This window comes from Sipha flava, unplaced genomic scaffold (genome assembly GCF_003268045.1).
Source record: "Sipha flava isolate LNK unplaced genomic scaffold, YSA_version1 198_pilon_pilon, whole genome shotgun sequence".
NCBI classification, from domain to species: domain Eukaryota; kingdom Metazoa; phylum Arthropoda; class Insecta; order Hemiptera; family Aphididae; genus Sipha; species Sipha flava.
Genome location: NW_020272778.1, coordinates 492,299 through 518,475, shown reverse-complemented (window position 1 = coordinate 518,475; position 26,177 = coordinate 492,299). Strand labels below are relative to the sequence as shown.

The following is a 26,177-nucleotide window of genomic DNA, read 5'->3' as shown; positions in this document are numbered from 1 at the left end:
CTAATCGTCGTTTAACAATAAGCATACACCTTGTAGAATCCAAAAACTATTATGAACACTAGTTTTTAAATCAGCTTCAAATACTAATCCGACACCCATTGCATTTCTTCGCTGTGATGTAGTGTACACTGGAGTGCGAACGGTATTCTAAAAATATAATGTTGAAAAACGTTTAATTAGTTAGTGTTTAAGAAAAATTGTTTATAACTTTAGTATAATTACAAGTAATTTTAGTTTGCTAGTTTCAATCGGTACAATCAAAACGATTGGAAGGTTTTCAATCAATACTTTTGTTGTCGAACTAGTTAAACATTGTTTTCCCAAGTCCCAGCGTGCTCCTTCAATAAATATTCCACTTATATAACAACCCTGAAATGTTTTTTTATGATGCATTATTAGTGAGTACATTATATATGTATCGTTGTGTGATTAAATACATTTTGAATGCATTCATGGATACAGCGATGGTACACCATTTAATGTGATTTAATTTCCTAAGTTAAATACATATATAATATGTTTTTTTACAACAATATTAATTATATAGTAAATTATTATGATAATTTAAATATATAATATATGTAAAATGAAATCTCACCGTTTTTGGTATACTGTCTATTTCATTTTCATTGGTGTATTGAGTCACAGTTGTATATAGAGTAGAATGATCTAATGACCAACCATATTGCCTACATGCCATTTGTACGATAGCCGTCAAATATGATTCAGGTACATGAAGACCAGCTAGCCATATAACTGTAGGTTCCCCATCACTACTCTATACACAAAATTTAAAAAACATTATTAAACAATTTTTATTTAATTATTATTTTTGGCTATAAAAGATAATTAATCATTATTATACCCACTCAATGTATTGGTTAGTTCTTGCTACAAAATGTTCAATCCACCCACCTAGATTTTTACACGTTTGTGGTGCTAGTTTGATCCAAGAATTTGGTATTTGACCGTTGTATAGTGATACCGATACGCTTTCTAAAATAGAGTCCATTCCAATTTCGCCTAATAAAGCCTGTTAGATTTTTACTAATGAATATCTATGTTTTCTTATTATCAATTATATTGCTTAGCTAACTTTTCGAAGCATTGTCAATGTAACGTTAATTTTGTCAACCAGTAAATTAAACCTTTCTAATTCTTGCAGTAAAACAACAGTACTGGGTGATAACTTATTTCCATAAAATTTTTTGATATCACTGATGGCGAATAGATCGGGTAGTTTTTTTAATATATCTTCGGCAACAGAATCTATTAATTCTTCACGACTCATCCCAGAACTAGATGATTCTTAACAAAACATGTTATTTGTTTACGTTTAATTACATTAATTATCCCATGAAATGTTCGTTGACTTACCAGTTTGTGGTTGTAATTTTAGAAGATTATTCCATATATCTCTTGAGGCTTTTGTAAAATATCCCATCTCAGCATTCATATGTAAACCAAGTACTTCAGGTCCACTGGTTGAAGGTAGCTCCTCGATCGCGTCTATGGTTATTTCAATTTTAAAATAAATGAATCGTGAATAAATATTATTATTACTTAAGAATTCTTCTTTTGTATCAACTGCTATTAATTTATATTGAACTTTGTCATCGTGGTACAAATAAAATGTTTGAAATATATCAACTATAAATTCTCCAAAGTATTGTTTCATGAACGTGTTTACAATTCTTTGGTCATAATCATCAATAACACGCCCGCCGTACATGACATTTCCAATTAAATACCTCAAAGTAACCCACGGTAGTGGAGCTTCAATGCCATCAGTTAAAGTTTTATTTAGATAGTTGATAAGAATTTGTACACTAACTGTGAAATCTGATTCACTAAAATCGTAAGGAATATTCCAACCAATTTTATCGTATTTTCTTCTTTCCTGCGATGAATATTTCTTAATATAAATACTATTGAAGCTAAATTATAATATAACGTTTATTTACTTGAACAACAGCGTGAAAAAATGCAAGAACATATATTAAAGACGTATATGATGGGTGTGTACATTTTTCTAAAGTTTCTTGTTTTAATTTAATAAAAGTATTTTGAATATTTGCTTTAAGTCCGTTCGGCGGCTCAGTAACAACTTAAAATGTATAGTACAATAAAAATTAATTAATTAAAGTACTATATGACATAAATATAATTTACCTTTTAAAGATCTTTGTAAAACAGACACAGGAAATGATGGAGTAGCTTCAGTGGCTAACCATAATCTAAAATCTGGATGGATTTTAGTTGATCTATCTAATATTTTTTCAAGATCGTATAGAAAAGATATTAATAAATGACAATTTTGAAACATTATCCAGTAACCATTCGTCATTGCTAAACTTAATAATTTTTGTGCCACCTTAAACATTAAGTATTGTGTCCTGACTGCTGGTACACTATTTATAAATAGTAATAAATATTAAATGATTACTTGCTCTTGTCCTTGCCCTAGCGATAGAAAGTGAAACATATTTGACGATAATCCACATCGATTCGCTAGTTTTTCTAAATCTACGGTTGGATCAGATCCTGGGCTTAGTATAAACAATCCTGGGATTGTGGGTTTGGTTTGTGTGTATATAACACCAAAATCAACAATTGGTGTTGTTATGTACACATTACCCATCACTAAATCTATATAATTGTAAATAGCTTGATATGTTCGATCCACTCGAAAACATCGTAGTAACATAAGTTTATGAAAGGATTCAAAATTTCCTGAAAATTTAAAAGGTGGATCTGAAGACTCTGGCATATCTAGATCATACCAATTCTTCCAATCATTAGTATTGTTTTTGATATGATCGTCCAAATTCAAGAATATTTCTGGAAAGTCATTAGATAACTTGACAATATCTTTCCAATTTTGAGGTGTTAACCAGCCAATAGGATTGATGTATTCTACATTTTTATCTAACGTAACATTTCCTTTGATGAAAAATTCAAGTTCAGGTATTGTCACTTTCTTTATACTCATTTGAAGTTTCACAGTGATTTGAAAGGAAAATAAAAGTTTATGTCTTTCGAATATACCTAAATTTAAATATGTAATATCGAAAATTTATTTATATAGGTATGATATAATTTATTTTTAATTTTGATTTTTTTTTACCTGTACATCCATACTTATAAAAATGTTCAGTAAATGTATCAATAATATTTATAATTCTTCTTTTTAGTATCTTGCTAGGCATTGCTTTTTTTAATGATGCCCAGAACACTTGTTGATAATTAGAAAGCGAATTTTGATACATTGCATCAACTGTACTCATATCCGCTAACACAAAAAATAATATAGCCCCTCTAGTGGCTGCTGGACGGAATTGATTTCGAAGTACATCGATTTCTATAGAAGTTTTAGTAGCCAAGTATAATTTTTGCATAACTTCAGTTGCTTTTATTTTAGTCTCCTCTAATGTTTCAACAAGATCAACATTGTCCAATATGTTTCCTGTGGACATGGCTAGCTCACGAAGGAGTGAGTCTTCTAGATTTCTTAGTAATTTTTTATTAGAGCTGATCTCCATTACTAACGATTCACTTTGTTCCTCCAAATCAGACCTTTCATTTTTAACCACCACACACAATAGTTGGTCTTCAAGTCCCTAAACAAAATGTATTTAGTGAAAACTATTTTATATTAAATTAGAACTGTATAAATTACATTTTGTGTAATTAAGCAATTAATAACTGTTGCTTTCGTGTATATGGATGGAGAAAAAGACGGATTCGCTAGTTTGGTTGTAAGATAAACACAAAATTTGCTATCATAATCCACTTCTTTATCGCCCAACATCACAAACTTTCGACCAGAAACAGCTAAATAAGTGTATATCCATTTAATATAGGTAACGTTTTAAATTAATACTTTTAAAACAGTTCGCGATAATTGTTTACTTTTTATATTTTTCTCAAGAATATTTTCAACTATCGGATCAATGTACTCTACATCTTGAAACAGTATAGGTTGGCCATATATTATGGCATTTTCAACATATTTTAAATAATCGGAATCGCTGAACGATAGTACCATTAAATTATTTGGTGCTTCTTTTTGTTTAATCCAGTTCAATGCCTTAATAATATTTTCTAATTTAAAACTCAATCTATTTTTTTGTAATAATTTTTAAATACATATTTATATATGTATATTATATGATGGTAATATTACTTGTTGTTGTGGGTCAATGCACAATGGAAATCTACTAGCTTTCGTAGAAAGAATACCATTTTGAATTGACAGATCATCAGACGGCAATCCTTCTGAGTTCCATCTAATACAATGTTATAAAAAAAATTATTTTTAAAGAATGACATGATTATTTATATTAGGTATTATATATTATGCATATATTTACGTTGCAATAGTGACTTCATCAGAAAGTTCAACTTCAATTTTAAATGGATTGCTTATTGGTAATTCAGATTCTATTATTTTTTTATTCCAACACTCAAATAACATATCAATTCGAAATTCATAAGAAAACGGTGCTGTATATGCTAAAAAGGATGAACACATCAAACAGTTTCCTATTATTTTTTCCATGCTTTGTTTTAAATGAGCTAAATCATTTTTCCATCTTTGATTTTCTGAACTTAAACCGTTGATTAATTTATCAGCTGCAATAAATCTTCGTTCCATGAGATCTTTTTCTTCTTGAATAATTGCTTGTTCAAGCATTGCATTTTTGTATTTTTCATTCAATTTTTCTAGCATAGACATGATATTATTCAATTCAGTGTTGAGTTTATTTAACATATTGGTCACCTAAATAATAACAGAAAAAAAATAATTGGATATAAGCAGGGATATATTGGTACGTATACGTGGGCATACGCCGTACACTCGTCAGCAGATTTTAGATTTTCGGCGTATGCCTATTTTAAAATATTTCTTTACGAGTATACGCTCCTAAAATAATTTGAAAACCAAACAATACCCATTTAATAGTTCATTTGAAAAAAAATGTTAGGAATTATCAAGTTTGAATGAAATATTTATCTGTTGAAGATTACAGTGTACGCTATGTTGTATTGTACGCTGTGTCCAGGGGCAGATCTAAGATTTTTATATGGTGGGTGCTAGTTTGCATATAATGATCATTATAAGGTACTTATTAGTTAATACTCGTAGTTATGATGAAAAATAAAATATTAAGCTTAAGCAGCTAAAAAAATCGGTCTTGCAATGTGCATTTGTTTTGGATATTACATAAACGGTACCTGGACATTTCCCCCACCCGGGAATCTTCATGGTACTGGACGTTTCCCTCCCTCCCAGACTGAGATGTTTCCTCTCCCGATTCAATATAAATTTTTTATCACTGCCCAAACATAATACAATTTTTATTTAAATTTTCGATTATATTTAAATATTAATTTAACAATTTGTGCATTTATTTATTTGCATTGTATATTATTATTGTTTAATATTTATTTTTTTTTGTTCGGGGGGAAATTATCCCATTCAGGGGGGAAACATCCTGGATTATACATAAATAATTTGAAATATAATTATTAATTAAGATATATAATGGCATTAAAACATTATATAATCATTTTATTATTTTTTTAAATGTGTAGATTCTAGGTACATAATACAATGTATGAATTTTAAAATTTGTTCAAATTTATAATTAAGACTGACCAGTCCTCTAAATTTTCAATAATTAATAATATGAGGAACGATGGGTGCTTCAGCACCCTAAGCAACCCCCCTAAATCCGACCCTGGCTGTGTGCATTTTAAGTTAAATTAAGTAAATACATTTTGTAAAATAGATGTTATTATATATACATATGGAGTATGAACATTCAGTTTATGGTTTTTAAACCTGCATCATGCAATTTATAACGTGCGACAAATGTATAACTTTTGATGTTATATTTTATAGTTTTATTAGAAGTTATAAACATGTAAGGTTAGTAAGGGATTAATTTAATATATTCATGCATAGCGAAAAAAAAATTGTCGAGTGAAGCAAGAACATTTTTGTAGGATTAATATCCATACCTACTTTATTAGTGTGTATACCCATAATATATGTATATTTACCAATACACAATTGGATATAAGTAGGGATGCTAGATTTCAAAATTCAAAATAGGGGACAAAAAAAAAAAGGATATGTCTGCCCCCTCCTAAATAAAAAAAAACAACTTATAGCTCGATGCTTGTAGGTCGTAATGTTATAGGTAAACTATTACTATTGCATATTGTCATAACTTAATCTAAATTTAAACGAAATTGTAAGGATGGGAGGTAATAACGAAACTACTAATAACTAACAATTACGAGTAATAAATTCAACTGAACGGGCGGTGGTATTTTCGCCGTGGTTTGAATGTCTTTTATATTCATACCAAAATACTATATTTAAATGGATAGCACCACAATCGACGGTTTTATCATTCCTTGCCTTTGATCACCGCCGTCGCGACAGCTAGAGCGCTAATTAACGTAATACAATATGGTTTTGAGTGGAAAATAACGCATTGTGATAATAATTTGCCGTTTATAAAAATTAAAAATAGAAAAATAATGATAGGTAAATGATAAAATTGCCGTTTTATTATTTAAATACAAAAAAGTGGTATTATATTTTATTGTATGGGTAAATTTATGAAAAAAGGACATTTTGGTGTCCTGAAGAGAGTGTCAGGACGACGGGACATCAAATTAAAAATGGGACGTTCCCGTATTATACGGGACGTCTGGCAACCCTTATGTAAGTTATAAATAATGAATACATATTTATTAATAAGTTATAACGAACTAGTTTGAAGTCATTTTCGAGTGTTTTCACTTTTTCTTTTTTAGGTTTTACTTCTCTATACACAACACAATACTTCAGAACCGCTTCAACAAAAGATAACAATCCAAAACCTGCTTTACTTATGTCTTTCATTAAACTCATTTTTGTTGATGCCTGTTTAGTAGAAATAAAAAAAAATATAATAATAAAAACAACTGGTATTATTGAATTGTTTGTAGGTACCTTAAGTTTAGCTCGGATTTGAGATTGCTGTTTTAGAGTCAGCTCATCGACATTTAAGTTTTTTAATGAAGATAAAAACTTCGGATCAGACATCATTTGTTTGGCCACCTTCCAATTAACTTCTTTGTAACCAAGAAGTATTGCCACACATTCGGACACAACTTGCACTGGCTCTGGTGGTGTAGCGAACGACCGAATTTCCGTAATATCGCCTTTTTGTAAATTGTTTAACGCGTCTCTGGCGTCTAATAATGTTGGTAACGCCTGGTTTAATATTATTTCGGCTTCTTCTTTTTCTTCGGCTATTATTTTTCCAGCTTCTTGACTTTCAATAGTCATTTCAACAACAGTTTCTTTTTTTGATTTTGCTTTTTTTGAAGCTGCCCCAGAAATAAAAACAAACCATATAAATGACTTATACTTTATAAATATTCAAAATACAATTAGCCATTATTATTATGGAATAATCAGAATTACCTTAAGGATATAATGACTTAACCTCAAACAACATATGAATATTTTTAAGACCAGAATAATATAAAATTCAAAACGTTGCATTTATTCAACCATATGCATTTAAGGGTTAAATAAATAATACAGAGAACAGTAAAAAGACAATAACATATGCATATTAACAAATTATACGTGGCTTACATACAATGTTCGCAGATTAGATAAGTAATTTTTTATTTAAATAATAATAAAGATAGTCCAACTGAAATAAATCCAGATAAAGAGATTACAGTATTATAGAAAATGTATGTAACTCAACCACAGGTTACATATATTTAAAATTATTTTTTATATTTATTTCTAAATTATTATGAAACAATGAATAAAGAACTGGGGAAAATGAATAAAATATTTTTAAAATAAAATATTTTTATTAATAATTTTATAATTATAGCAATTATCATTTAGCAATTTTGTCATAATTATAACTAAAAATAGTTAAAATATTAATTACATATTTACTGCTAGACATTATATTAATGATTATCAATAACTCATTACGGACATGTTATTAATAATTAATATGCCAATAACTACAAGCGTCCATTCTTAAAATAGTACATTTTCAATTTTTATATATAAAAAATAATAACAACTGACAATTAAGTATTATCTTAACAAATTAACTTCAATAATAAAGTCTAGCAATAATCGTGACTGTAATCGTAAACGTAAGAGAAAATCAGTTCAGTTTAGTTCGTTTAGTTATACGTGATACATTATTCACTATAAGCATTATATGTTAGCCAAACATTTTTATTCAATTGTTCAATTGGAGGAAAATACCATAGCTTTTTTAAAGGAAAGAGGACTTATTGAAATCAACACTCCTCCTTGTGTTAACTATGGCTCGTAAACTAAATCCTATACTAGCAAAGAAAGAAGAAAAGAACGAAACAAAACTTTTAATTTTTAATACTTACCTATTGACATATAATACTGTTATTCACTAATTTACCTACATATTATAATACATTAATGCATATTTTTATATAAACATGAATGGTAGACTGCATACGACAAGAATACCGAAAAAACAATATCGTTATTTACATATTTTTGTAAATTGTTAATTCAATTATTATTATTATTATTATTAACTATTTTTAGTTTTATAACTTATAAACTTGGATTGAGAATTTAAATAACATTTTTATGAATTTGATTGCACAATTCTGGCGATCGAAATTTATCTCGATGAATTAATCTAGATTAATAAAATATTAATAACAATTTAGATATCTCGTAAATATTTATCAAGATAGGATAAAATATAAATAAATAAATATCTAGATAAGTCCGAACACTGCTTACATTTAATTCTTTATAATCACATTATGATTACTACAGAGTAATGCATATTATACGTCACAAAATATAAGTATAACTGCATATATCTGTTTTAAAATTTAAATAAGTTTAATATAATAAACCTTCAGAAATTTCCTGTAAAATATTTTTACATGCCACCGTTTTTTCGGCTACAACAACTTTTTGTACTTCTAATTGTTTATTAAGTATAATTAATTGTGCAGTAGCTTCTTCAATTTTTCGTAAACCAACTAACAGTCGATCACACTATATAATACGAAATATATAACACGAATAAGTAGTTGAAAATGTAAATAAAAAATATAGTTTAAAATTGAATTCGAATTTATACTATTACCTGTTGTGTAATGCTATTTGATTTTTCATTTATTAAATTCAAATATGAATTTATGTAGTCACAATAATGAGTAGGAGTGAGATAATTTCTTCGTTTCAGTTTGACATAAAAATCATTTATATAATCATATAACGATTGATGTGTATAAACCATAACATTAATAACGATTTCTTTATAATTTTCTGGTATTTTCGTTGCCTAAGATGAAATATTTAGAGATAATGTGCATATTTTATTTTATATGAAATATGTATTAATTATAAAAAAATATTGTTTACCTCATCTATAAACGTTTTGGCCACAGCGTATAATGCTTGTTCTGGCCACGGGAAAATCCAATTAATATATGTTTTATTTATCAAACCTGGGAAATTGCGACATCGTGTTCTGAGTTCATCTCCGGGTAACATGGATAGAATCACATGAAGATTATTTACACATGTTCTTAAAAAATATGTCCAACAAGAATCACTAACAAGGAAAAAGTCATCAATAGTTATTATTTTATTTATTTTATTTAAAATTGATTTACTTAGAATTTTCATAACCAGCGTTAATAGCATCTTTTTTCACGTCATTTGTTATACCGGTCTTTTCTTCATTTGTAAACAAAGCTGGTACCATTCCAACCATAAGTATATTGTTAATAATTTCCAAAAAACCTTATAATTATATTCAAACGTACAGGTATAATTAATTTCTATAAATCTAAAATTTATATTTTAGTACGGATGAAGCTATACATACTTTCTTCAGAAGTTTGAGATTGCGTTATGAAAAAAACTGTAAGTTTATTTTCCACGCCTAACATTAGGAACAACTTTTTTAAATCTTCTCTAAATGCCAGTTCATTGTATCCTTTACTTAAAACGATCGAAAATATTTCACAACCTATAAAAATGTGAACATTTATTTCAAATATTTCGTTTTCTGTAAAATAATCATTAGTTTAAAATTATATACCTGCAGTAAATGCTGCGAGTTTAGTCATCAATGCTTTACCACTTCCACCTACCCCTATAAGCATTATGTGTCCTGAATTCATTTTCAATACTCTGTGAATTCTAGTTAAATGTTCCAACGCCATATTAAACAACACCATGTCAACTTTTTCGTTTCTTTCGTTATACTCCATCAAAATCTAATTTGATAAATATATCAGTATTAAAACGGTATATTAATTTCTGATGATTTAATCTTACGTCTTCAAATATTTTCTTTACAACATCATACGTTTTATAATCTTCGTACAATCGAATCTCATCGTCATCATTTAAAGCATTTTTAAAGTCACCAAAGATTAATGGGTTTATTAATACTTCATCCTTTTCGTTTGGAAAATACTCTTCTAATATTTCTGATATTCGTAATGCCATTAACTCTTCGTCCTTTTAATGACCAAACACAATTAAAACTTACAAATCATAATACTTTATAACATATTGCTGCATAACTTACTTTTTCGCTGTTAAACCTGTCGCATATTACACGAGTGAATTCATTTCTCCATACCCTAATAAAACTCACTTCATTGTTAAATACTGATGGGCTTGTAAAAAGCATTCCGTTAACGATCCTACTTAGATCACGAAGGTTAAATATGTAATGAAACTTATTAGGAGTCGGTGGCAGTTCCGCCAAAGTTATCTGAAATGTAGTAGTTCATAGTAGTATTTATTCAATAGTAATTTGTATGTATTTGTATTTAATTCTAAATGTATGTTTTTTAATTAACCTTATATAACTTTAATGTCATTTCTAATATACTGGGTACTAAAATTTTAACTTCTTCGTTAAAATGTTTTGTGTGTCCCGAGAGTATGGAACGGAATATATGATCTATAGTATTGTCTGAAGGAAATACCATGCAATAAACAGAGAACATTGAAATAAATCTTTGATCTACTTCGTTTCTACCACCACCAGGCTTACCCATTGCTGCATATAAATCTGTAGCATTAAAAATATTTTATAGAAAAATTATATTGAATTTAATAAAAACAAATTGAACAAAATTAACTCACAAACATCAACAAAAGACTTCCAATCAAATTCTTTGCCACGATCGTACATTCCTCCAAACTCTAAAAAGAGTTTTAAGAACGCTATTGGCTGCTGGGTGCCATATGTATCCACTTGAGGCATGTTCATATCGTCAATAAAGCAAACGAGCTTTTTGCCAATCGATGGACCATATATATTTTTGTTTCGCTTAAAAACATTTGCTTCCAAACTTGTTTGTATGTCTAAAGATGATGTTCTGGACGAAAAATTCAAACTTGTTTGAGCCTATGAATAAAATATGCATACCACATGAATAAAAATATAAAATCCAATCAAATTAATCAGTACGTATTGATAAGAGTCTAATGATCTTAAAAAATTTTGCATTGTAGCTGTTTTTGATGTTCCTGTTTCTCCGATTAAAATCACTGGACGTTTCACGATGGTCATAAGATTAAGTAACCACGTGACTCGAGTTGAATCAACAGTGGGCACTAGTAATTCATTAAATTTTATACTAGAGTTATGTTCATATTTATCTACAAGAGTGTTCCACGGTATCCAAATTTGATTTTCAACATCTAAATAATATTCATACCATGTTTCTTTTTGAGATGGAATGAACTCTGTATAATGAAATTAAGATGATACATATATTATGCAAGTTATGGTTTGTTCAAGAAATAGTATTAATTAATATAAGCCATTAGTTAAAACTTTAGTTAGTTATAAAGTAATAGCATACTGTATTTATACTAATATTTTTTTTCAAAATTTTTTTTTTTTGTTTTAAAAAATAATATATTTTAATATATTTAACAATGAACATTTTATTATTAAAAATAATTGTACTTATTATACCCATAATAAATATTAAAATAATATATGAATTTATTATTTTACTCGTTTAGTTAATTTATCGTATCTAAATTTTAATTACTAGGGAAAATATTCAAACAAAAGTATTTTTTTAATATTTTTCTGATTAATAGAAAAAATGTAATTTTAATACTCTTGTTTTCTGAACTAGTTTCATCCAACTATTTATTTATTTATTTTTATTTTTGATAAGATTGAGCATTAATGAGATGAGAATTAAAATTAAGTTAATAAGTTGAATTAATATAAACTGAATTAATTATTCGATACTTTATTTTTGGAACCAACTTTTAATTTAATAAGTTACTTTTTTAATGTGTTGAATTCAAATTAATTTCAAACAGAAGTAAAAAAAAATTAAGTTTAACTTTTATTTAAACAAATTTTCTATGTAATTTTTTTTATCTGAGACATATCATTATAATAGTTACATTATATTAGTTTGTATAAATAATAGTTGATAACATGAGAAGAATAACGAGAAGAATTTGGGGATTTACTTGAGGTTTTGTATGTATTTAATGAAAATTGTTCTATTATTGTTCAAAAAAATAATCAATGGAAGTAAATAAATAGATTTACTATGAAATTATATTTCAACATAAAATAGGTAAATCATAAATATAATTATATTAATTATAGAATACCACTAATATTTATAAAAATACTCCAGTTAAATGTTTGAAATTAAGTTTTTAATGGTTAAAATTTTACAGGTAATTTCAACTCTAGCTACTCATTCGATGAGTGGTAGAAAAGTTTATCAAATACTCAATGATTTGTTTTCTGAATTTGGGAATAGCTCCGAGTTTAAAAAATATCCCAATTGATATAATTTGTAGAAATTATATTTTTATTAGAGATGAGAAAGTGCAAAAATTATTTATTTATTTTTTTTGATTTAATATATAATAATAAATTTAATAAATTTAATTAAAATTAATTTTTTTATCTATTAGTTTTTAATTTAACAAAGTTAAAAAAATATATTAGTTAACTTTAAACTTAACTTACTTTTCTTAGATTAACTTAAAGCATCAAATAATTTTTAGTAAAAATTAATTTTATTTAATTAAATAAATTAAATTTTTAATAAAATACATTCATAATATACATTTAAATTTAAATAGATATTTTAAGTGATAAATCCCACCAAGAGTTTATTTTTGATTTGTTTATTTTAAATTTTTGATTTCATAATTTGATAAGAATATAAATAATAAATATGTATATTTTATTGTTCTATAATGATATTCTAAGCAATAGCTTCACAGTTCTATTTTAAGTACAAACTAACTATGGTTTTGGGAAAATAAAACTATAATTCATTAAGACTTACTTAACGTAGCTCTTTTAGCTGGAGTATCATTGACCTTAAGAAATCCCGTTATGTTTTTGACGAAGTCGTCAAACACTAGTCGAGAATCGTCCTCCAATGGTGCACCCAACGAACAATATAGCGCTAAAATGAAATTCGCTTCCATCTCGTCGGTTGGTTGTGCGCTTATCACAGATGTTACCTCGAGATTTTCATTCGATGAAATATAAGAAGAGCTTTCATCTTCGGCTGGTAATTTTAATATTGCATCCAACATAAAACACAGTTGCGTAACCTGAATACGAACATAATCTTGTGTACTTAAATAATTACCAAACGGACTCTTAGTGACGTTATAGTTCATACCATATTTAATTTAGTTTGATATATGATCAACTTTAACGGGGCGAATTTTTCGAATCCATAATAACCGTCGAATATACGATCCAAAATAACAGGTACATATTTTTTGAACAACTGGTTTAAACATTTTTTTTCCGTACCTTTTCTTCTTGACAAAAATTTATCCCAGTAAGGAGTGTACCCAAGGTTCTTAGGATCTACGTACACCATACCAGCTCTAGAGACTGTAGCGGGTGAAGCATATTTTAAATCGCCGACCTAAAGACAGTTCATAGCTATTGTATTCAATGTCCAATGTTGTTGTGCTATACCAAAATATTAACTTCAAATAACAACGCGCATTGCGGTAGCAGCCTTATGCGTTCACCATTAGCTAATGTCAACAATTTATTGTCATCCATAACTGAATTCATGTTTTCGATCCATAGAGCATCTATATCACCATCAAATAATATGTATCTTCTTTCGGGCTGATTTTCTGGTATAGGTTTGTTTATCTCACGAAAAATATTTGACAAAAGTCCATCCGTCCAATCTCTAGTGACGAGATCAAAAAAACCATATAACTCGACTACGGTACATGCCTGTAACGGTTTAAATTTTTAAATATACCTTGAATTGGATTGCTCTAATAATATAATATACTTTTGGATTTAAAATATGAACAGTCGTAGGTAACCCAAGTGAAGTCTGTGCACCAATTAAAGTATTTATAACTACCGTTTTTCCACCTCCAGTGGGACCTACAACCATAGTTGAATGCCTTGTCATCATGGTTTCATATAATTGTGTAACTTTATCTATCTAGAAAAATCAATTTTTTAGTAAACGGAACATTTCACATTCATTAGTCGTCAAATATGCATTTTTTGTACTTTGAAATTGATTATTGTTCAATAATTATGTATATTATGAATTTAAAAAGTTTATAAAATCACATTTGTTTTTAATATCACTTTTCTTATGTTATATTATGTTATGCATGAGAACTGTAATTTTTTAAAGATTTTAAATAACATATACAACAATATATACACTATATTTTTAATTTTTTACTACATATAATAAGCAGGTATTTAAGTTAATAGATTTGGAGGAAATCAAATATAATGGAAAATGTCTATATCATTAATTACCACGATTTGGTTATCTTAATATATTTTAAATTATTACCATCGTTTTTATCATATTACAATATAATGTAATAAATAATAAAAAAAATTAATATTGATCAACTTATGTTCAAACTATATCAAACGGAGATAATATCAAGTGTTGAATGGAGAGAAACTTGACGAATGTTTATGTTTAATAATTATAATCATTCGTTATCAATACTTGTATTAAAATATTGTTATTTCATGTAATTGATATTAAAAATATCGAGCTGAGATACAAGATATGTCTTTAAATATGAGTTGTAATATTTTTATTTATTTTTTTATATTGTATATTTTTTAGGTAGGTACTTGTTTTTCACAAGTATTTTTTTTCTATATAATATAAAACTTTATTTGAAATATGATTATTGAATAACCTGATTATCCAAAACAGTATATGATTTTTTTCGCATTTCATCCATGATAGCTTCACTGAATTTAGGATACGTAACTCTTTGACATTTTAATCCAGGAAATAAATCCGAAATAAGTCCCAAAAATAAGGGTACATCATCATAAACAAATTTAGGTAAGTTCATGTCTCTAAAATAAAATGTTAATTAATTAATTGACTTAAGTCTTGAATAAATAATTTTAGTTATTTTTATAATTTTACTAGAACTTCTAACACTGAAATACAGTGCATTATATATAGCCATAGAAGTAATATGTGTTTATTGTTATTTAGAAGAACAAAATTTATGTATAAAAATATACATTTACTGAGTGAATATTTTAAAAGTTATTATTTATTATTTCGTATTATTTAACCAAAAATAGTTTTTCAATTTTATAAAAAATTTATATTATAAATTATATCCAAAGTTTTAATAGTAAATATATGAAATCAAAATAAATAATTTAATAAAAATCTGATGGTTATAAAATAAAAAATACCATTGATATACTATATTGATGAATATATTAATCTAACCCATATGGACTTAGATTAAATAATTAAAATGTATTTAATAACATAAATATATAATAATTTATTTGTACCATTTGAAAATATAACTGATTTAAATGTTCGCCATTTTATGGTCACTAACTAATAAAGAATTAATATGAAACAAGACTATTTCAAATAATTTAATAAATTTGACATGTTCTTATTTTTAACATTTTAAATAGAAATTTTGTAATACATTTTATGAATTAATTAACTCACCTCAGCGCTCTCATTAATACTATATTTTCATCGATTTCCGGCGAATTTCGTTTTAATTCTCCAGCAATAACGAGCACAGATTTCAATGCTCTTAATCCAAAATCATAATGTGCTTGCTTTGATAATTGTTCTTTAGCTAATTTATATAAAACTGACATTTTTTTGGCTAATACTTTAGCATTTAAAAATCCTTCCGAAAATAACATGATTAAACAAATCAGCTCTAAATCAGGTAGTACGCAGATAACTGGTCTGAAAAATGTTTTCACTGTTTCCGGTAATTCGGTACGTCCGGCATAACCAGGATTCATTGTTATGAACACACCCACCTTATGGTCAAGTTTGATATCTCTATCTCGAAACTATACACAATATAAGTGGAGCATTAAATATTTAAATAGAAGTTTAATATCACTATATATCATTGTTGTTCATACCATAAATATTTTGTTGTTTCCGAGCAATGCATTTCTAATTGTACCCAATTGAGTCGATATGACAGAAAGAACAGAAACATCGATACGGTTGAACTCGTCAAAACAACCCCAAGCTCCACATTGGCATAATCCTTCTAATATAATGCCAAATGCTTGATAATCCATTCCTTCTCCACAATTGGTCACCATACACAGTATTCCTAAGGCTTTTGCCAAGTCCTTGACTGTTTCAGTTTTACCAGTGCCGGCAGGTCCTTTGAACGATTAAAATATTATTCGTGTGGTTTAATTATTAATAATAGGATATGTTTCAATTTACCAGCTGGTGCACAACCTAGTTGCATTGAAAGTGCTAGAGTTATTGTCAAGTAGATCTTATCTGTTAACGGAGTTATAACCAAACGACCGTTCAGTCCCATGTATTCGTATCCGTACGCAAATGTACCGGAACATTGGATGACGATTAAGTTGTCAACTTCTTTTTTCCAATAAAATCTCAACTGACTTTCCCATTCAAAGTTATGGCTTTTTACAATACCGTCTCGAACGAAATTTTCAATTACATCTCTGGCGTGAACATCGACAATGAGTACGGTGTTAAATTTTTTTCGGTCGTTTGCTGTTAAATCCCCTCTCACTTGTATTACCAATTCATTCAACTGATTATTCAATGTTTCTAAATAATCTTTCATAGCATAATTATCTCCCTAAAAAAAATAAACTATATTATTCATGAAATATTCACACGCAGAGTATTATATTGTACTTTGGCAAGTTCCGAAAATACGTTTTCGACCTCTGCAGTCCACCATACTCCGTTTGCAGCCAAACACATCTGTCCTTGATGGTCTAACATCCATTTGCATCTAGATTTTCTGGTATTACCATAATCGAAAATAGATTTTTTTACTAAATATGCATTTGATGTCCACATTTCTAGTAACACATTTTTCATCCAACTTTCGACTAAACCTTTCACCATCACTTTATTCGTAAATGTCATAGTTTCTTTTTCACATGAAACCATGGCTTTTACTAGTGTATTTTTCTGAGAATCATAATCGAACAACAAACTTCCCACATTGTCAAACATTTTTACAATATGTTCCTGAATTCCATTAGGATTTGTATTGCCCAAAACTGATAATAACTCATTATCAGATAAAAAGTAAAACCTCGAAAAATAGTTTCGTTTATAGTCTAAGTATTGATTTAGTGATTTTTGACATAATTCAAATCCTTCAAATAATTCATTTAAATCGTTTAATAATCCCGGAATTTGACATAGTCTCATTATTTCTGGATTTATTTGGGTATTTTCCATTAGCTTTTTGAATGGTTGATTCAGCATATCAAATTGCAATGCTTCAGCAGGTAATTGAAGACGAAATTTATCATTGAGAAATATTTCTTCTAAATACATCCATTTTAATTGCACTTGGTTCCATGCATTTAGGATACTACCAACTAACGTTAAGTCTTTATCCAATTTTAACACAATAGTTTGAAATGGACCAATAAATCTACGGATAACAAATACTTAAGTATCAAAAATAATCTTGTCTTATAACATAATATTCTCCGTACTGTGAACCGGCTATGCCTTGGAGAGTCATTAAATTGTCTTCAAGTAATTGAAATATTTCGGTCAAATCTCCCAAAATTAATCCTCGATTTTCGTTATTTTTTATATATGGAATAACATTAATAATCTTTTTATCCCAGCCCTAATTGGATAAATAACTTAGTTAGGTAAATAAAGAAAACAAATATTTATTTTATTGCCCGTTTTTAATATTTATGTGTTTATTTAAATTCAGATTATTGAATATAATTTAAAATTATACAGCTTAAATTACATTCACTTTATAAATAAAATATTCTATAAATAATTCTGTAATTAATTAAATATTAAACACAGCTATTGATTAATTTTTATTTTTAAACTTATAAAAAAGTACATTTTGAAAGTACTTAGCTTTAAATTTTTTTTTTTTTGTTAATTCAAAAAGTGTTGGTATATTTTAATAGACTAATTTATTATTACTTTTAACTTTTAAATAATAATTGACAAACTGTTATAATAATACTTAGATTTTTATTGATATTTCACAATATTTTAATAATTATTTAATTATTTTTATATAGTTACTTTTTTCACATCATCAATGGATCGTTTAATACTCAATTCTTTAACCGAATTTCCAACAATTTCCATGCATACGTCTTTATAATTGCCCAAGTTCATACTAAAAATGTTTTCTAATGTAAACATTTCAGGACTTATGTCGAAATGTTGACCTTTTAAAAGTTATATTTTATAATATTAGAAAGTTAAATTGTTTGATTTTTTCTGATTGGAAACTTACCAGTTTGGTCCATAAGTTTCTGCCAATGCATTTCGCTCATCGCTTCGTTTTTTAACTCAGTAAATAGTGATATGGAATTTTTAAAAGTCTTCATATCATTTTCTAATGCCAATCCAGCTTTTAGTGAACGACACTGTTTTGGAAAACGTTTGAACTCTTTTAGGAAACTATCCATGCCTTCCAACAGTAGCTGCGGATTTAATTCCGACCAAAGCGTTTCAGCCCAAACATTTCTTGCGTCAGTTTGACGTGAATACAAATCAAACAATAAACGAAAGCATTTAAACTCTTGATATACGTTATCCAAACGTATGAAAGGGTCTTGAGACATTTCTAGTAATACCGACGTTGCCATCATCGAATCTTTTTTGGCAAACAATTCTTTGAATTTGTGTTCGTATTCCTTATTAATTTATAGTTTATATTATATTTTTATGTGCTTAAATTAAAATATCAACTAGTGTAGGTAGGTGTAATGAGTTATAATTGTGCTTTCCCACGGTGCGAGGTTTGGCAAACCCGATGCATATTAGTTGCTTCCCAAATTATACGTATTGCCTCCCATTATTATTGTAAACAAAAAGGTTAATTTACGGGCCGTACGTAAAGTGCGACAAAATTACACCTTTTTTAAAAGTCTATATGTAAACCAGTGCCGTTCCTAGGTTCTGCGAGGCCCTACAATATTATATTGAAATCCATAGGTATACCAGAATAGTGGTCCTCAATCCATGTATCTATAATCTATTTATATATGGTATGTTGTATATATATATATATATATATATATATATATATATATATACAGTGGTTGCCGCTTATAGTGATCAAAAATGCCAGGAACGGAACAAACAGCCGTTGTAAGTGCATTTTTTCGCCGCTTACAGTGTTCAGGTTTTCGGTTATTGTGATCAGAAATAATCATCAGAAATATGAAGTATAAGTATAATTTACAATAATATCACCTCTTTTTGTATATAGAGTAAACAATTACGAATGACAATTATCTTAATCGTGAATTTTAATCGAGCTAATCTTATCTAATGTAACCCACGTAATAAACGACACTTCATATCGTACATTCGTATATGTTTGAAACCGTTTTTGTTCTCAAGAGCACTGATATTTTTACACTTTCCAGTTTGATTTCGTCTGTCGTTCAGTGTACTGTTTGTCTAGTATGTAGTTGTATACTGTATTATGGCTAGTAGGAGCACGCTTTCAATTAGTGAAAAAAAATATATTATCGAATCGCCGCTTATAGTGATTTCCGGTTATAATGATCACTGTTCTCTCGAACGAATGTGATCACTATATGCGGCGACCACTGTATATATATTATATAAATGCGAGGCCCTTGGAGGCACGAGACCCTGGGTGACTGTCCCGTTTGCCCTGCCCTCGGGATGGCACTGATGTAAACTGCGTCAAACGATAAGATACACTATACAAATTGTGACAATTTATTTTATGTATATATATATACCGATACGATAACATATGATAAATAGCACCTTTTATTAATGAACTCTTATGGGTATTATTTAACAATATTGGTACCTAGTACCGGCTACCTACAATTTATGTTTATCTAAACCATAAAATGAGTTAAAAGATTTATGTAAAATCAAACAATTAGATGTAGTATATAAAATACATACAATAAAAATATGTTTTAACTGGTGAGGGGGGAGGGGTGTCTAGGTTTTGGTAATAATAAATATATTATATTGCCCCCCTAGATTTTTTCTTAGTTACGCCACTAATTATATACCTATGTGATATTATGTACATTTATAATTTAATTAATATGTTATGTCGGAGAAAAATTTGTAAGAAAAATCCAATTTAATTTTTAATTTTTAACGCAATACACTAAATATCGGCTCCTTCACAAGTACAAGATTATCACAAGCTAGGTTATAGGTTATTACGTGGCGTGTCGTGTAATATTGTATTTTTTTTAACATGTTTCGCACTTTATTTTGATCTTAAAATCTAGTTAAAAAATGTAAAATAGCTTAATAATTTGTAAAAATAAAATCGTACAATGTGAACGAGTCTTGAAAATCAACTTAACTAAACTCAATAATTTAAGATAACGTAAATTATTTTTTATAGTCTGGCTCAGGTCTGGTTTGAATTATATCTTATCATAACATGAAAGTGTACATTATCTTAATGTTTATTCGTATAAATATAATCGTGTCAAATATCAAATCTAAAAAAAGTCATAAATTACAACTTTTGCAAACTTATTTTGATACATAAAGTTTGAAAATGTTTGGAACTACTTAAACACTTATTACCTGCCCATTGGAAGGCAACTAGTATTAGACTCTTTTCGTTAACGATAAAATATAGGGTACATTGGGAGGCAACTTGCTTATAGTCTGGTGGTTATTTTAAAAATGATTGACCTTTTTGACTTCGGGAGGCAATTAGTATGCACCCGACGAACCAAGAACCTGATAATGAATCTGGTATACTTTATGTACAATAGAAACAATCTTGCTCCACTATGTGTGGTACAGCTCGTCGTTGCTCGCCGAACCCCGCGCCATATTAACGCTTTAACCACCGTAACGTTTCCTATCAGTGGCGTATTCAGACTTGAATGTAACGGATGACACGAATTATTACTTTAACCAGTTAACACAATTTGTTAGGTGTTTCACAAGATTCCACAGATATCGATGGTATTTAGATATTTAATTAATTTAAGTAGGTATACAATTTTATTTCCGAAAAAGTTTTACATCATTTTTTTAGTAATTGCCACGATTTTCAAAATTAGTTTTTTTAAATTTTTTATCATCCTTTGATACCATTTTTAACAATAAATAATAATAATAATAATTGTTGAAATTATTATTATTATTTAAGCTCCAAGTATAAGATTACATATTGAACATAACTGGTTTGACGATAGCATTTTAAATATGAAATAATTAATTTTATCAATAGATTAATATTAACTATTAAGAGTACGTAGAAAAAAGTTATAAAAATAAAAAGAATATCTATTGTTTTCTTTTAATAATTAAATATATACATTTTGTAGTGAACACATAAACGGTTCTACACCTTTCAGCTCACCTCTATCATCTGAAGACCTAAACTTAAATCTTCATCAATAGATGCCGGACCACTTTCATAAAAATCATTTATAAAATGTTTGATTTGTATCCCATACGCGTCCACGTCATTTTGAACTATAAATACAAAGTTATAGACTTTAGTGTAATTAGTATATTACGTACAACAAAACAGGACGTTGGAATAATAATATGAATTGATAAGTCCACTTTACATTTTATTAAATACTATTCCATAATCTCACCATATCAAAATAAAATACATCATTTATTTTTTTGGAAACAAAATTTTTATGAATAAAATACATATCTAACCTGTTTGGAGAGCTGATAGTACGGTCTCCGTGTAGATGGGACCTGCAACTATAATAACAAGTGTGTAAATATAAAACAAAATTTACTTCATAATGTTATTATGTTATGGTATTATCTATGTAAAGATCAAATATTTTCTGTTTTCTACATGCAACAGACAGCAAAGACGATTATTTCCTTCGTGTTAGCTTTTAATACTTAAAACAATTCGATTTATTTAATTTGCTCATGGTAGTTTTTCGCATTGACGGTTTGTGCGTTGATGCGCAGGTGCAAGCGCGCCACATGGCATTATATCAAAATAATATTGATTTTATTTTTTTTTAGAACCTAATCGTAATAAATGGTTCATTAAAAATATCGGTGCGTTATTGAAAAAAAAAGCAACTATTCAAAAATATTTTTCGGTAATTAACTATTACGTTGTAAACGGATTATTGCTAATAAAGTAAAAAAACAGTTATGCAATATGTGTATACCAATCGGTGCACAACATTGTGACAACAGTGCTAACCTGTATAAATTGTATAAATGGTTGTCTAGTAGAGGAATCTCGAAATACAAACGAAACTCGGTGTGAAACCGATTTTGATATCTAAATCTAAAATATTATCTACGTTTAACTTTGAGAATTTTTGTGTTTTGATTTTTTTATCGAAAAGTCGATATTATTTCAATATATATATATGCCAACATATGTATCATATTTTACCGCTCATAGCGAATCCTTTCCTCTTGAGCCGGGTTCTCACTTTCGTGTAGTTGTAAAGTATATAATATATACGAACACTTGATAAATTGTCTATTTAGTAGAATAACCATGGCAACTATTTTCATGACTCGTGTAACTTACGAGTACATACAAATGAAACGAATCGATCCATTGAATATACATTTCAGTAATATAATTTCATTTGACTCGTGTCAATTTTACCGACAATCCGCAGTGAGTTGGCGAATAACGAATAGTAAATACTGAATACCGAATATTCGTATAGGTAAAAGTAATCCGTTCTCACGACATGGCAAGTATCCCTGAATACTATTCGTCCAATAGCGAATATTTGTCGAATATACGAATGGTGGGAACCCGGTTTTAGAATCAACAAAAAAGAATAATTTTTTCTTTGAAAATGAATTCTGTAGAACATTTTTTGAAAAAAATAAATTTAACTTTATACAAGTGAAGAAAAAATAATAATTAAAACATTGAGAAGACCTGTGTCGAGTTTAAAAATAATAAAAGTTACACAACAAAAATCGCGATATTATACTCATAGTTTTACCAATGACTATTGTTCTACATATTTGGCTTCACGGATGTGATATTAGAAATGTTGTTTTTTGTTTTGCGTGTCTTTTATTTGGCGGAGAAAATGATAAAATATGTGAAGGTACTTTTATGCAAAATTATAATAACTAACCAAATAAATAATGAGCGTGAACTTAAACGAGGAATCAAAGAATTTTGTGACGTTATTATATAAATAATGATTTGACTTTACTGATCATATCATAGCATTAAATTAATTTTTAGTTGAACATTTCGAAAAATATTTCTAACATTTCCTCAAAAAATATTTTAATCAAACAAATATTTATCCATATTTCGATAACAAAAACTGAAAACTGAGCTACAAATTATTTATAGAAAACCTAAAATTTAAAATATACCGTTTCCGAATTAACATTTTCAAAAACTAATTAACTAAATATTTAAATTTAAATTATGATTAAGTTATTTATAATAGCCATTTCTGTAAATGATTTACATATTATTATATTAATTATAAATACTAAATATATGTTACATCATAGTCAATACCTGTTATTGTTATTTTATGTACCACCCCTTTTAGCCGCCACTAAGTTTTTGTTCAGAATAATTTAACATTGGTTTCAAATTCAAATATATATCCCTTTTGACCAATTCTATTTTATATATTACATTCTTCTTGTATAAACACGGGTTGCCAGATTTTGAAATAACAAAACTGGGACATCATATTGAATATTTTTTTCCTTGATATAGCGCTTATATAAAGTGCTCGAAGTGGGAAAAATTAAGTAGAGGAGCTCAGTCAAACGATTTGAAAACTGCGTTCTATGAGTGCAATTATTTAACACATATCCATGGGGGCTTTGTCCCTCACCCCCCCTCCCCTCTGCTAACCTTACATATATTTTGAATACCACGTGGCCCCGTAGAAAAAATGTTGCCCCGAGGCGCTGTAATGTTTGACACGGCTCTGGTAATAATGCAATTTAAAAAAAAAATAGTGCGATATTAGAAACTGACGGTTTTCACACAAAATATATCCATATCGGTTCAACTTTACACCTTTACAACTTTTATAGATAAACGACAGGTATATGAGCTTTGTCGATGAAGTTGGGCTATCATTATATTATTACTTAATTTGATGTTTATTCTTATCTTATACAAAATAGTGTGGTTTCGGTTTTAATGGAAAATTATTTTATCTGATGTCATATGACATATATATTATAATATTATTTAATTATAATGTATAAATGTATGTATAATTAATCTTTTAAATTTTAAGCTGAATAAACTGAAGACTTATTGGAACCTAATCTTAAATTTTAAACGATTCAAAATTGAGTTGTGATCTACCGGTTAAAGACTACTAATTTAAATAACCATAATATAATGATATAGTGTACAATATTATTAAATAATACAATACTGAAAGTTATTTTCTCTCAACTTCTATTAGTCGGGACACGCCTTTAAGCCCGGGACAGATGGAAAGACTATTTATATATGTTATTAGTTAATAAATTCTTATAACCACAGTTTATATTGATGTAATAATTACAATGTGACATTAAACATTAGACGGTTTGAATATTATAACACTGGTTTAAAAAATATTATTTAGTCTTCAACAGGATTTTATATAATGGATAATAGAATACACAATGGATACCGACGTAACTAATGAAAGTACTCAATATTTTGAGCAATTATGAAAGAATTAGAAAGATTAATTATATCTTTAATGATTTATAATATACTGGGCTTAGTAGTAAAATCAGTTTTAGTGGTTTTGAAGTAAATTTAGATGCTTTTTTTTTTACTTACAATTTTCCATTTTCTTATAGCCTTGATAAATTAGTATACTATATCCAAACAAAATATACATTTATTATAATGGTGTTCATATCTGTAAGGTTAAAAATAAAATAAACAAACAAGAACATTATGTTTAGAATTTATTGTAGCCAATAATATTCATTGAAAAAAATATAATATTTTGTGTTAATTCTAAGCAATAGCCAAAAATTATTTTATTAAAAAGTGATCTTTTAAAAATAATTCTTATTAAAACATACATAATACAAAATAACCATTTATAAATATTTTAAAGATGTTGTTCAAAGTAAATTCCACTATAGACACTTCCGATGTACAAATAAACATATGTCTTTATCATTGATTATAATGATTTTATATTAAAAAAGTATCCTTTGTCAAAGCTTTTAAATTAAAGAGATCAAAAGGAATTTAAAGTTATACATTATAAAAGCCAATTAAAAGATCATTTTTTTGGTTTTGATACATATATTTTTATTTTTTTTAATCTAATTCAGTTAATATAAAAACACATAAAACTCATAAGTAGGTAAAAATGAACATTAATAAATAAGTTACAATAATTATTTGATTAACTAAAGTATTGACTAGACACCAATTTCACATATTTTGTTCAAACCTACATAATGTCTTAAGTTATAGAGCAAGGCTTAAGAAATTGTATTCTAAGTAGGATTTTATCACATTTTAATGATACATAAATAACAGTTATTAGAAAATGTACATTTAAAATTTCCTTAGATCCATA

The 26,177-nt window shown here is 27.7% G+C and overlaps 1 protein-coding gene across 1 annotated transcript; it reads right to left on the bottom strand.

Annotated features, from left to right (window-relative positions):
* On the bottom strand, nt 1-25,499 carry LOC112681885 (dynein heavy chain 10, axonemal). The gene is made up of 43 exons (XM_025552224.1): nt 25,418-25,499; nt 22,309-22,356; nt 21,995-22,110; nt 18,896-19,298; nt 18,679-18,827; nt 18,114-18,253; nt 17,293-18,049; nt 16,846-17,233; nt 16,527-16,780; nt 16,090-16,451; nt 15,296-15,461; nt 14,404-14,562; nt 14,082-14,342; nt 13,762-14,016; nt 13,417-13,690; nt 11,547-11,824; nt 11,219-11,483; nt 10,930-11,144; nt 10,653-10,841; nt 10,397-10,582; nt 10,158-10,335; nt 9,942-10,085; nt 9,727-9,856; nt 9,473-9,665; nt 9,195-9,392; nt 8,959-9,103; nt 7,013-7,392; nt 6,791-6,943; nt 4,374-4,783; nt 4,187-4,289; nt 3,913-4,090; nt 3,680-3,834; nt 3,128-3,620; nt 2,447-3,048; nt 2,173-2,374; nt 1,965-2,107; nt 1,564-1,900; nt 1,378-1,509; nt 1,097-1,308; nt 866-1,033; nt 599-778; nt 223-369; nt 1-147 (listed from the first exon to the last, which is right to left on the bottom strand). The coding sequence occupies exons 1-43, from the start codon at nt 25,476-25,478 to the stop codon at nt 1-3; spliced, it is 10,056 nt and encodes a 3,351-aa protein (XP_025408009.1). The 5' UTR covers nt 25,479-25,499.
* Nucleotides 25,500-26,177: the final 678 nt, after the last annotated feature.